This window comes from Amborella trichopoda, chromosome 13 (assembly GCF_054954075.1).
Source record: "Amborella trichopoda isolate Santa Cruz 75 chromosome 13, AtrichopodaSantaCruz75HAP2 v2.0, whole genome shotgun sequence".
NCBI classification, from domain to species: domain Eukaryota; kingdom Viridiplantae; phylum Streptophyta; class Magnoliopsida; order Amborellales; family Amborellaceae; genus Amborella; species Amborella trichopoda.
The window spans coordinates 44,579,333-44,592,604 of NC_142348.1; the positions used below are offsets into that span (position 1 = coordinate 44,579,333).

The window sequence follows — 13,272 nt, forward strand, 5'->3', positions numbered from 1 at the left end:
CTGATACGATTCACTTTTTGCGATTTTCGAGTTGAACCGGGCAAGTCCGGTTCGACTCGGCGTTTTTTAAAACACTGCTTCCAACTATATCTTTTTGAGCCTATTTTTTTTTTTTTAAGATCCCTACATTTTAACCAACTCGCACCTCCTAACAACGGTTGTATTGGGTAGGTACTGCACATGGTCAGTCCACCTATTGAATATACAAAACTCTAATTGTTTCAAGATTTGATGTGATAAACAATGGATATCCACTTGTAATAGGTTTTGTTTTCTTCAAATGAGTATAATCGCAGTGTATAACTGCAGCAGGAGTGATAGTATTACATGCAGGAGAACAAGAGTTGAATGCTACATATTTCAGGTCAATAATCCTTGCAAGCTTCATACAATTAAGGATAATGCCCCTGTAATTGACTGCAAATTGATACCCCTTTTTCTCTCTCTCTCACACACACAATGCCAGTTGTCCTTATTATCCACACTTCTCTCTCTCTCACACACACAATGCCAGTAGTCCTTATTATCCATAGTTCTCGAAATAATGCGCCTGTAGTTCATTGTTTTTGAAAAGAATTGCCATCCCTCTCTCTCTGGGGTAGATCACTGAAACTGGTTGCAGCCCACAGTATCTCTCCACTTGAGGAATATCATCGCAGCGTCGTAATGCGCAATGGCCCCCGCAACCACAAAAACATGGAAGATCTGGTGGCTGTGACCCGCCATGTCGAAGGAACCGGGCTTCCATTTCTCTGGCACCCTACTCACATAGAAGAAAGTTCCGGTTCCATAAAAGAAGGCCATGGCCAACTCATATGCTAGAGTAATGAAACGTAGGGGCTCGTTCCAATTCACGACCAACGCATGGACAGCTGGAATTATGCCAGAAAACCCCATCGCTAAAAATAGCATTGCTCTGAGTTTTCTGAAAGCTGGGCTCGAGAGTTCGGGGCTCAGTAAGGTGACGACGACGAGTATTCCCATGACTGATATTGCAGAGAGATAAAGGACCTGAAAGCAATGTCCCAAGACCCGATATACTATAAGATCATTAATTATTGTTTAAAGGATGTCACAATCACTCCTGGCCATTAGATGTTAAATTGCATAGCTCGAGGTGTCTCACAAAGTTAAAGAATTTAACTTTGAGTCTAGTCATTCACATACTTACAACTACTCCATTTAAAATTTGACGGACAAGAGTAATTGTGACATCTTTTTACTAAATTTTTTTTTTTTTATACTTTTCTTTCCATGTTGTGCTGGACATTATAGCCGTTGTTTTTATAAGCTTTCAAATCATGCCTGGAAGAGAGGTTCACACTGGAAGATGTAATAGATTGGGGGGAAGAAGGACGCAACAATCATAATCGAGATTCCGCCATAATCGAGACGCCAAAGGAAGTGGTTGAGGCGCTGAGAGTGACAGCAAAGGAGGTGGCAGAGGCTACTTGTGAGAAGGCAAAACATGGAGCCACCAAGGAAGACGAAGAGGGGCCATCTGTTGGCCTGGGTGCCGGAGACCGGCACCAAGGGTCCGGGCATTTGGAGTAGGGCGGTTGTCTGTGATGAGGGAGAAAGTGGAATGAGAGTACATTTGAAAAAATGATGCCCTTTTAGTTTATAATTTACTCTGATGTTTTTGCAGTTGTAGCTAGTACCATTAACATAGTTTCAAGGGATTCATGATATACAAAAAGAGCATTTCCTTTTCATGCACACCCATCGCACTACTGGTGCTTATTTTTGTTGAAATATAAGGTGGGTGAAATGGGGGCTGTAGTATGTATTGGGGGAAATGAAGGGATGAAACAAATAAAGGTTGATTTTTCTGTTTACAGTCATGCTAGAAATGCTTTCTCATGATTCTAATTTGTCCCCTTCTTGTAAAATAATAATGTGCAAAAAGGTAATCCAGGGAAAGCAGTTCTCAAGATATCTAGAAATAAAAAGTCATAATAATACTTGCTTATTGTCGCACTGTACAGGCGAGCCTACATGACACCAGAGTTGTTTAAACCTAGAGAGAAAAAGTGAGCATGAATTGTATTTTTAGAGAGAGAAAGATAGCATAAAATCGTTGGATAAAGAGTGAAATTCGAGTAAATAAAAGTGTAAACAATTAGGTGTCAAAAGGCGCTTTAATAGTGTGAATAAGCACTTAGAAGTGGCTATTAATGTGAATAATCACAACCGTTCAGGTTTTCAGATGTCACAATCCAACCATCAAGGGGCACGATGCTAAGGTGCCCATTGACAACGGCTAGTTTCATAGTTGTTGGATCAACTCATGGTCATTCGATGCAATGCTGTGGCTCTGGATCGTGTCTCGTAAAAATGAGACGAGCAACAAGCTCTACTTGAACCCGTGTATGAGCTAAGGGCCTTTGCAGCAAAGTGCACCATCAAGCGTCTTGTGCCCTTGCACACACACGTGCCTACTTACGTTTTTTGTATACTCAGCACAAGTATCCACACTATCTCATTTGTTCCATGAACATAAGCCATGGAAATATTCTTATATTAATACCAATCTTTCGACACCTTACTCTTCAATGTGGGATTAAAGCCCACTACTTTATCTTTCTATTAATTTAAAACTTTGAAAACAACACACGTATATATCTATATAATTTTTAAATACACTTTAGTATTTTACTTCACTAAAATACTAACAGTTTAATGTAATGGCTGGGAGTTGTCATGTGCAGTGACAAGCTGTGGTGGTGATCTTTATCTTGAATTCTTGAATCCTTAATTGTAAGGGATTGTTTTCTTTTAATTTAGGTTTTCTATTTATTTGGGTAGAACGTATTATTTATAATCTAAGTTTATGGATAAATCCTACTTAGACTAGGATGGAGACCTAAGCCTACAAGCAGATAGAGATAAAGTTAAGTTTTCTAACTTTATGAGAAAAGTAGAGGCCAACACATACCACCTCTTTAGGGTTTGCTTTTTCTATTTATTGGGTTATTTAGAGAGAGAAAAAGATCTAGAAAAATAGAGGGAAACTTTTGGGGGTTGTTTTTAGATAGTGAAATTGTAGAGAATAAGGTTTTGTGGGAGATTGAGTCTCTACTCCTCTCAAGTAAGTTGGCTTGTATTTTTTTTTTTTTTTTTTTAGTGAAAAACATCGATCGTATTCACCCGTAGATGTAATCACATCTGTAACGAACCATGTAAATCTTGATGGCTTTTTTTTGTTATTTCTTTTCTGCTTTATTTTTGTTACTTGTTGCATGTTTTTGTCGATTTTATTTTCTCGTAGTTTATTTGCCAATAATCAAACCGTCGGGTTTAGAGCTTCTACACACTATAAGTCGTATCATAGCCTAATTTAGGATTGTCGGTATAGCAGTAAAGGTTTCGAATGCAAAGTTTGAGGGAGAAATTTGATGACAAAAATAATTTTGGAATTTGGCAAATCAATGTTTGGAATTTGCTACTGCAACAAGGCTTACAAAAACTCTGAAAAGAAAGTCGAAGAAACCAGAATTTGTGTTTGGTGATGATTGGGAAGACTTAGATCTAGGGGCTATGAGCACTATTCGATTGTGCTTATCGAATGAATGACGAAGTCCCTTACAAATCGATTGTTTCTAAATAAAAAATTATATACCTTGCGGATGAATGAAGATACATATATCCATGAACACCTGAATTATTTTAATAAAATTATTTGTAAATTATGGAATATTGATGTTAAAATAGATAATGAGGATAATGCTATAATTTTATTATCCTCACGCCCTCATTTGTATGAGCATCTAGTGACAACATTGCTTTATGAAAAAGATATCGTAGAGATGGAGGATGTGACTTCGACTCTTCTCTCTAATGATTTGAGGAAGAGATAAGATAATGCTCAGTCACATGCAGATGGTTTAGTGGTTAGAGGGAGATCTGTTGAGAGAAATAGAAAGAGACATGAAAAACATGGCTGGTATAGATCCAAATCTATATCAGAAAAATATAATATTTATTGCAATTACTGTAAGAAAAAAGAGCATATTAAGAAACATTGTTAGAACCTCAAAGAGAAAGAAAGTCGTGCCTCTATAATAGCCAATATTGTTGTTAGAAGCTCAGTAAGTAGAACAAATAATGTGTTGTCAATCTTGACAAATTGTGACAACTCTAAAGACTCGTAAGTTCTTGATTCATGATGTTCCTATTATATGTTCTCTTATTGGGATTGGTTCACCACATACAAAAGTATTATGGTAGATCAGTTTTGACAGGGAATGATGCAGCTTGCAAAACTATCAAGATGTATGATGGAGTTGTGACAACCTCGAATGATGTTAGACATGTTCCAGATTTAAAGAGGAATCTTATCTTTATAGGTGCCTTAAACTCCAATAGCTGCAAATTTGTTGGAGTAGGTGAAGTTATGAAGATTTTTAAGGGTTTGGTTGTGATGAAAGGCAAGAAGAACATACCGAATTTATATCTGTTGCTCGAGAATACCATCACAGACAGAGCAGCAATTTTCGTATCTGATGATAGTGAGTATGACTTGGCTCAGTTGTGACATATGCGTTTGGGCCACATGGGTGAGATAGCTTTGACGGAACTTAGCAAACACCAATTGATCAATAGCGTAAAGAAGTGCAAGTTGGACTTCTGTGAGCATTGTGTTTATGGTAAGCAGTGTAGGGTGCAATTTTCACATCAGAACATACCACAAAAGGCATTCTTGATTATATTCATGTATGGGGCCTTGCATTAGTTGTCCCAAAAGGTGGATATCTATACTTTGTTTCCTTCGTAGTTGATTTCTCAAAAGAAGTGTGGATTTAAACATTGAAGAAATACAGATATATTTAACACATTTATGCATTAGAAAGCTATGGTCGAAAGACTGGAAAGAAGGTCCAGTGCTTGAGGATTGATAATGGTGGATAGTACACTTCAACGACGTTTGTGAATTTTTGCAAAAACGAAGGAATTGTTCGTCATTTCATCACTCTGAAGACGCCACAACATAATAGAATTATTGAGCGCATAAACATAACACTTCTAGAGAAGGGCCGCAACATGTTGAGTAATGTTGGTTTGTCAAAGGACTTTTAGGCTGAGGTGGTCAATACAATGTGTTACCTCGTCAATAGGCCACACTATCTACAACAATAGACTTCAAAACACTACAAGAGGTATGATCCGATAAACCTGTTGTTTACTCTTATTTAAAATTTTTTGGTTGCCCTGCTTATGCTTATGTGAAGGATGATAAGTTGAGTCCCAGATCAAAGAAGTGTATTTTCCTGGGTTATGCGGATGGGGTTAAGGGCTACAGAATGTCGTACCCAGATCTTAAGTTACCTAAGTTTATTGTCAGTTGTGATGTTAAGTTTGATGAGTTTACTATGTTACAGCACATTCAAAAGGGTACTGAAAAAGAAAATTACTGCAATAGTGATGCAGTTGAGGTGGAGTTGACAACTCTAGAAAATACTCCAAAATACGTGTCAGAAATTCCTTGTGAGAGGGTGGGGGAAGATGTTGACTATGAGGAGGTCATCGAGCCTACTCCACTTGAGGAAGAGCTTCAGCTTGGAAAGGAAAAAAGAATAAAAAAATCCAATAGGACGGTACGGTTATGAGGACATGGTGGCTTATGCATTGGCTGCCACAAGCTAAGAGCCATATACTTTTAAGGAAGCTACACAGGATATTGACAGTAGCAGGTAGAGTGAAGCCATTGATAAAGAAATAGAATCTCTTCAGAAGAATCATATTTGAGATCTCGTGAAGTGGCTTAAAGGCAAGAGAGTCATTGGTTGTAAATGAGTTTATAAGAAGAAAGATGAGTCACTTAAGATTGGCGGTGATCGGTTTCAGGCACGTTTGGTTGCAAAAGGCTATGTGCAAAAAGAAGGTGTTGACTATACTGACATTTTCACTCCAGTTGTGAAATACACTTTTTTTTTTGGATTTACTAGCCATGGTTGCATTGGTTGACTTGGAGTTAGAGCAGCTTGATATCAAGACTTCATTCCTTCATGGAGAATTCGAAGATCATATTTATATGACTCAGCCATAAGGGTTTGTTGTTAAAGGAAATGAGGACCATGTCTGCTAAACGAAAAGGTCATTGTACGACCTAAAACAGTTTCCTAGGCAGTGGTACAAGCATTTTGATACATTCATGATTGGACGTGGGTATGTCAAAAGTAAGTACGACAATTGTGCCTATTTTAAGAGATTTACTGATGGTTCGTTCATCTATTTATTACTCTATGTAGATGATGTGCTTATTGCTGCGAAGAATTCTTTAGAAATCAGTAAAGTGAAGATTCAACTTGTCGAAGAATTTGAGATGAAAGATTTAGGTTCAGCAAATAAAATTTTGGGTATGAAGATTCGCATAGATCGAAAGTTGGGTAAATTGTGGTTATTTCAAAAGGAGTACATTGAGAACCTCCTCATTAGATTCGAGATAAAAAATTCAAGGCGCGTGGGTACTCCTCTTGCTGCACATTTCATATTGTCGACAACATTATCTCCAAGTTCAGATGATGAAAAGGAACACATGTCACATGTACCTTATGCGAGTGCAGTTGGAAGCTTCATGTCTGCAATGGTTTGCACTCGTACTAATATTTTTCATACTGTTAGTGTTGTTAGTAAGCATATGGCTAATCCATGAAAGGAGCATTGACATGCGATTAAATGGAATCTGCATTACCTAAAGGGTACATCAGATGTGGGTTTGATGCTTGATATAGATAGCAAGTTTGGTGATAAGGTTATTGGTTATGTTGATGTTGACTTTGCAGGTGATTTGGACTGTAAGAGATCTACTATAGGTTATATTTTTACACTTGCAGGAGCTCCGATCAATTGGAGATCGATGCTACAAACCACATTTGCTTTGTCTATGACTGAAGCAGAATACATGATTGTTATTGAGGCAGTGAAAGAAGCCATTTCGCTTAGAGGGTTTGTAAGTGATTTGGGCTTACTACAGGATGAGACTATTATTTATTGTGATAGTCAGAGTGTAATACATTTGACAAAGAACCAGGCATATCATGCAAGAACGAAGCATATTGATGTCAGATACCATTTTTTCCGTGAGATTATAGCTGAAGGTGATATCTTTTTATTAAAGATTGATACCAAGAAGAATGTTGTACATATGTTGACAAAGCAGTTCCATTGTGAAAGTTCAAGCTATGCTTGGACTTGACTAATGTATTGTGATTAATATACTGCGAAAAAGCACCTATGAGAGCACGTGTGGAGAAGACGGTCGATTGAAATATCTTTTGAAATTTAAGCTAAAGTAGAGATTTGTTGATATTTATTTTGAATTCTTGAATCCTTAATTGTAAGGGATTGTTTTTCTTTAATTTAGGCTTCCTATTTATTTGGGTAGAGCATATTATTTAGGATCTAAGTTTATGGATAAGTTCTACTTAAATTAGGATGGAGCCCTAGATCTACAAGCAGATAGAGATAAAGTTAAGTTTTCTAACTTTATGGGAAAAGTAGAGGCCAACACGTACCGTCCTTTTGGGATTTGCTTTTTCTATTTATTGGGTTATTAAGAGAGAAAACGATCTAGAAAAAAAGAGGGAAACTTTTGGGGGTTTTTTGTAGAGAGAGAAAATTGTAGAGAAGACGGTTTTGTAGGAAATTGAGTTTCTGATCATCTCAAGTAAGTTGCCTTGTAATTTTTTTTTTTTGATTTAGTGAAAAACATCGATGGTTTTCGCCCATAAATATAGTTATATCTGTGACGAACCACGTAAATCCTTGTGTTCTTTTTTATTATTATTTCTTTCCTGCTTTATTTTTGTTGCTTGTTGCATATTTTTGTCGGTTTTATTTTTTCGTACTTTATTTGTCAATAATAAACTCATCGGGTTTAGAGCTTCCACACACAACATAGAGGTGACAACAATCAGGTCAGGTCCAGGTTCTGATTGTACCTGACCCAAAAACAATAATATATACATATATATATATATAAAATATTAAATATATACATACATTATTTAAATATTATAATTTAAAATATATAGTTGTATTTATTTAAATATTAATTTAATATTAATAATATATATTTAAATATTATGTTAAATATATACAAATATTATTTAAATATTATAATTAAAAATATCTAGTTGTATTTAAAATAAATATTAATAAGAAAATTTTATTAATATATTATATATTATTTAATATATACTATTGGGACATGAACCCCAACCCACAGGTCCGGATCGGGTTGGGTTGGGTCAGATCACCGGGTCCATTGTCATTGGGGCTCCATATGAGTATATTTTATATTGATTTGGTCTGAAGACCTACTGAAAAGGACTTTTTAATTTGAAATTTTGGAAACCAAAAGAAAAATTTCAAATGTATGTTTTATACCACTTAGATCTCACCCTCTAAAAACTAAATAGTCTCCATTTAATCTTGATATATTTTTTGTAGTGTGTCGAGGATACAATTAGAGAAATTTTTTTCATTGAGCTTAATTAATGGGTTGAAGATCTTATATCCCAAATTTTTGGGGTAACACTGGAGTGAATAAATGACAGTACACTCTTGAGGGAGTGTAATAACTTTTTGCCAACAATTTTTGGTTTAAGAAACTCTCCTAAATGCTTGACCTTTTTTTTTTTTTTTTTTTGGGTGTGGTTTCTATAAGGTTGTAGCCTTAAACAATCCAATTAAGACGCACCTCAAAATTTTATCATAACATATAATGTTGGTGTAAAAGATTATTAGGATTATCTAAAAATTTATTTTCATATCTAATTATAAAATTTTAAACTTGAAAAATGGTTAAAATTAAGTAAATCTATAAACATATCAAAATCTTGATAATGAACAGTCTAAATAATGTGTTGCAAGATGTACTATTTTTGGGACTCAAAATCTTCTTCTTTTTTCATGTTTTATACATCTCAGTGTTGAGATGATCAATTAGAGTGTTGAAAAACTTTAAAACAACCTTTTCCGATGGATTTTTAGAGACGCATCTTTAATTCTACATTTTAAAGTTGCAACCTTAAATTAACTTTTTTTTTCTCTTTCTTTTCCTTTCCCAAAATAGAGTCCATAATTGTATTTTGTCTCTCCTAAAAACCCCTTTTTCAAGCTTTTTCTAGAAACTTCAAATAAGCCAACAGGAAGTATGGGCCAATTCAAAGCAAAAAGAAGCATCCCTAGGCCCCTAAAATTGGGAAGGGTGGAAGCTTTTGTGATAAGCTCTGGCTAGATGATATCCTTACATTCCTAGCCCAAAACGGCCTAAATGTGGCCTGAGGCCCGGACTAGGGGTGGGGGCCAAAGCCGGCTCAACTCGACCTTTTCTTTCTTTATTTTTTTCATTTCTTTTATTCTGAATTTTATTTTTCCTGGCTCGGGCCAGCCCACCAGGCCTGGGCCTTCTTGGCCCGGTGGTTAGGGCCGGGATGAGCAAGGCCAAACGGGCCTTATGGGAATGAGGGTCGGGCTATGGGTAGGCCCAGCCCGCTGCCACCTCCAGCCTGAAACAAGGTATAGGCTTATACTATTATGAGCGTGTTTTCAATAAGGGTGCAGTCATCATAAGGTCTAGGATTGATCATAAATTCTCGCCAACAAATTCCATCAATAAGTGCGGTTCTAGCATTGAATGGCACATGATAATTTGAATGCCAAAAAATAGCCCTGATCTGTTTTTTGGGCAATTGAGTGGGGATGACGAGCTTCTACCTGTTTTATGAAATTGTTAATGATTTTTTAATGTATTAGGTGATAACGGAAACCTAAAATTTAGCTGGGGCACAAGTGATACTACTACTATGGCCCCAACCCCATTCTTAAATAGTCCTGATATACGAACAATTGAAAATGCATACGCAATTATTACAAGAGACTCGTTTTAGGACCTGAAAATTTGTTTAATACTTTTTCCGTATGTAATAGTCAAAGTGGAGATCACCAATTTCATGTCTATGTATGTCGTGTGGACAAGGAAATGTGTAAAAAACCCACATTATTTATCATATAATTAAATTAAGAAAAAAGTTTCCATAAATGTCAACTTTATAACATAAAAATAAGGTGTTCCTCAAAAATCCACCATAAAATGTTGCTCTAACATTGAAACACCCTATAATTGATCATCTAAATTTATGAAAAAAGTATATATTTCAAATTCTAAAACTAGTGCATTTTGTAACATATAATTTAGACAATTTATTTTCAAAAATTTTAAATGCTTATAGATTTACCTGATCTATACTATTTTTAAAGTTTTAAATTTCATAATTAGGTATGAAATAGATTTTTAGACCATAAGTATTTTGGACACTCTAAGCACAATTTTTATCAAGATTTAGAAGTACACCTTACTTTAATTTATTGAAGTTCACACCTTACACGAACTGCACCCTTAAAATAATTCTTTGAAGAAAGATGTAAGAACAAAGGTCCAAACAAGAGTACTCCATGATACTACAAAGTCTCTTAAATTTTATGAAAGGAAAATGTTTAGATAGGGCTACAACCCTATCAAAAGAAGTAAAGCTTCGCCTTAAAACTCACCAAAAATTCTACTTTTTGGAGTTGAAAAATTTCAAATCGATCATATTGGCCTTGACCATTATGATCGTGAAAAAAAAAAAAGGATTTCAAGTCCTACAAATAGTGTATATATAATATTTTATCTAGGCCGTCCATTCACTGTAAAAATAAGTGGCCACTAATTTGTAAGATTTGTGCCCTTTTTTGAGCTTCAAATTTCACAATTGGTGTTAAGAATTGATTTTTTAGAGCCATTATGAAGATATTCAATACCCAAAGTACTCTTCAAACAAGTATTCGAGGTGAAACTATATCCTTTATGAAATGCAGTAAGTTTAAAATGGAACTAACCATGGTGGAATTCCCAAATTTGTACGATGCCTTTGATGATGTCAGCAGGAGTGGCCTATTCACACACAAAAATACCTGATTAAAAAGATATTGAAATTTACAAATAATTGGTATTTAAAAATGGCCTTTTATATTTTATATCTCATGCTTGTGTCTTTTTGGCATATTGTTTATTTTTTTAAATACTTTTATGGTCAAGACTTCAAGTTCCAAACCAAGTTTTTCATTAATAAAACTGGTTTGGAATATGAAGTTCCGAACTACACAGTTACAAAAAACCAGACCAACTCAATTGACTTGTAAGTTCAAGTTCTGAACCAGCTCACTTGTCTACTCTTAGAGCACCTGCTCATTTACCCAAAAAAAAAAAAAAAAAACAAAAGACAAAAAGATAAAAAAGACAAGCAAGCTGATTTTGAACTTGGGAGTTTCAAAATGGTTAACTTGCTTGTTTTTTAGAGTGAAAACCAGTTCAGAACTTATATATCCCAAATCAATTGGTTTATAAAAATATTGATTCAGAACCTAAAGTTCAAAATTAATCTCTCCCAAAAGACCATTAAAAAATTTAGGGGTATTTTTTAAAAGTGAAAATACATAAAAAAAGACATGAGCATAAAATAATGAACATAAAAAAAATATTTTTATGTAGGGATTATATACTATGAGACTATAAGTAGGTCACAATTGCACTTAGTCATTATCAAATTAGACGGCTTGGGGTATGTCACAAAGTTGGATAATTTTTTTTTTTTAATTTTGAAGCTAAATAAACAACCACCTGATTTCAAATATGACATATAAAAGTGATAGTTTCTTGTACCAAAAATAAATGATTTTTTTGTATATTTTTCCTTCATACTTTTCCTTTTTATGTACTCCTAGTTACAAGAGATATTAGAAAAAATTCTCCAAATAATTAAAAAAATTAAGATAATAGTACCAAAACAAAAAACAACAAACCAGAAAATTCTTGAAAGAAGCTCTAAAACTCCTGGCATCTCAACCAAATGCATGATCGTCAATCCAAGAAACAGGAAAAATCCACCAAAATGTCTGCAAATAAAAAACAAAAAACCAAGAAGTATAAAAAGAAAATCCCCATTATTAACTTAGAGAATGCTTTGTCCATGAATAAAGGAAAATTCCAAGGCATCAGAGAGAGAGAGAGAGAGAGAGAGAGAGAGAGAGAGAGAGCATACGTCCACACATTGAGAGTCTCGTTGTGCCAAGAGAAAACACTGAGAAAGGCTTCCTTCAAAGGCCATTCCACTCGGTAGTAATGCAATATGTACTCATTGTCCTTCATGTAGTTTGGCAATTCTTCATAATTCACCAAACCTAAGTTCTTCTTCTTGCACTTTCTGCCTTCTTTTTTCTCCTCCATCTTTTTCTGGATCTTCTGAAAAGAAAAAAAAAAAAAAAAAGAAACCCTAACCTAGATTCCCTAAACCTCCATGGCTTTTGGTTTACTCTCTGACATAAACCAGGCCATGGGTATATTTCCTTTTTTTTTCAGGACCATTTGATCCCATTATATGCTTTCTTATTTTCATGCATTTAGTGCAAAATGGGCAGCTCATCCGCACAACTACCAACTATTTATTCATTTATATGTTGGTAAAATGACTATATTGCCCTCGTAAGCTTGTCCAAATACTAGGATCCATACGCTTGCCGTGGTTCAAAATAACCCCCAAGGAGTGGAGGTAAGCATGATATAATGCAAATAACCCCCAAGGAGTGGAGGTAAGCATGATATAATGCGGCAATGACTGGGGTTTAAAATGGAAAAAATAATATAAATGTTTAAAACATTAGGATTTAGGTGATATTCTAAAAAATATCTTGTATAACCGATGTCACCAAGTGGTCAGGCCTTCATTAATGCTTTGAGTGGTTCGGTCTAAAATAAAATACATATTTGGTTTCGGGTGTGGTTTGTATAGAGCCTAGGCTCTAAACAATCAAATTAGAGTTTACTTTCAAATAGTATCAAGAACTGTGGTTTCACTATTGAAAATCTTTGTGATAGCCTTAAAATATATTTTCATATTTATTTATAAAACTTAAAGCTTAAAAAATACTGTAGGTCGACAAATCTATGAAAATCTTGAAAATTGACTATCCAAAAATGCATTACAAAATATACTATTTCTCAAACTTGATATCCATTTTTTTTCTCATGTCCATGCATCTTGATGTCGAAATGATTAATTTGAAGATATTTGAGCATCAAAACAATCTCTTTTAATAAAATTTTTGAGGTAGGCTCAAATTTGATTGTTTAGAGCATCAACTCTATATAAAATTTTCCCTTTGGTTAAAACTTGCAAAAATCTCTGATAATTTTGACTAACCTGGATTAGCCAAACAAGATTAAAT

At 34.7% G+C, this 13,272-nt stretch overlaps 1 protein-coding gene across 6 annotated transcripts; it reads right to left on the reverse strand.

Moving 5' to 3' along the window:
- Nucleotides 1-250: 250 nt before the first annotated feature.
- Nucleotides 251-12,387, reverse strand: HHP1 (heptahelical transmembrane protein1). Of its 6 annotated transcripts, XM_006852806.4 has the most exons (5): nucleotides 12,090-12,387; nucleotides 11,851-11,943; nucleotides 10,888-10,942; nucleotides 1,306-1,563; nucleotides 251-1,011 (listed from the first exon to the last, which is right to left on the reverse strand). In XM_006852806.4, exons 1-5 carry the CDS (start codon nucleotides 12,272-12,274, stop codon nucleotides 604-606), a joined length of 999 nt encoding a protein of 332 aa, XP_006852868.1. In that variant the 5' UTR covers nucleotides 12,275-12,387; the 3' UTR covers nucleotides 251-603. The 6 variants fall into 6 exon arrangements, with proteins under 6 accessions (XP_006852868.1, XP_011626410.1, XP_011626411.1 ...); XM_011628108.3 differs by lacking the exon at nucleotides 11,851-11,943; XM_011628109.3 differs by lacking the exon at nucleotides 1,306-1,563.
- Nucleotides 12,388-13,272: the final 885 nt, after the last annotated feature.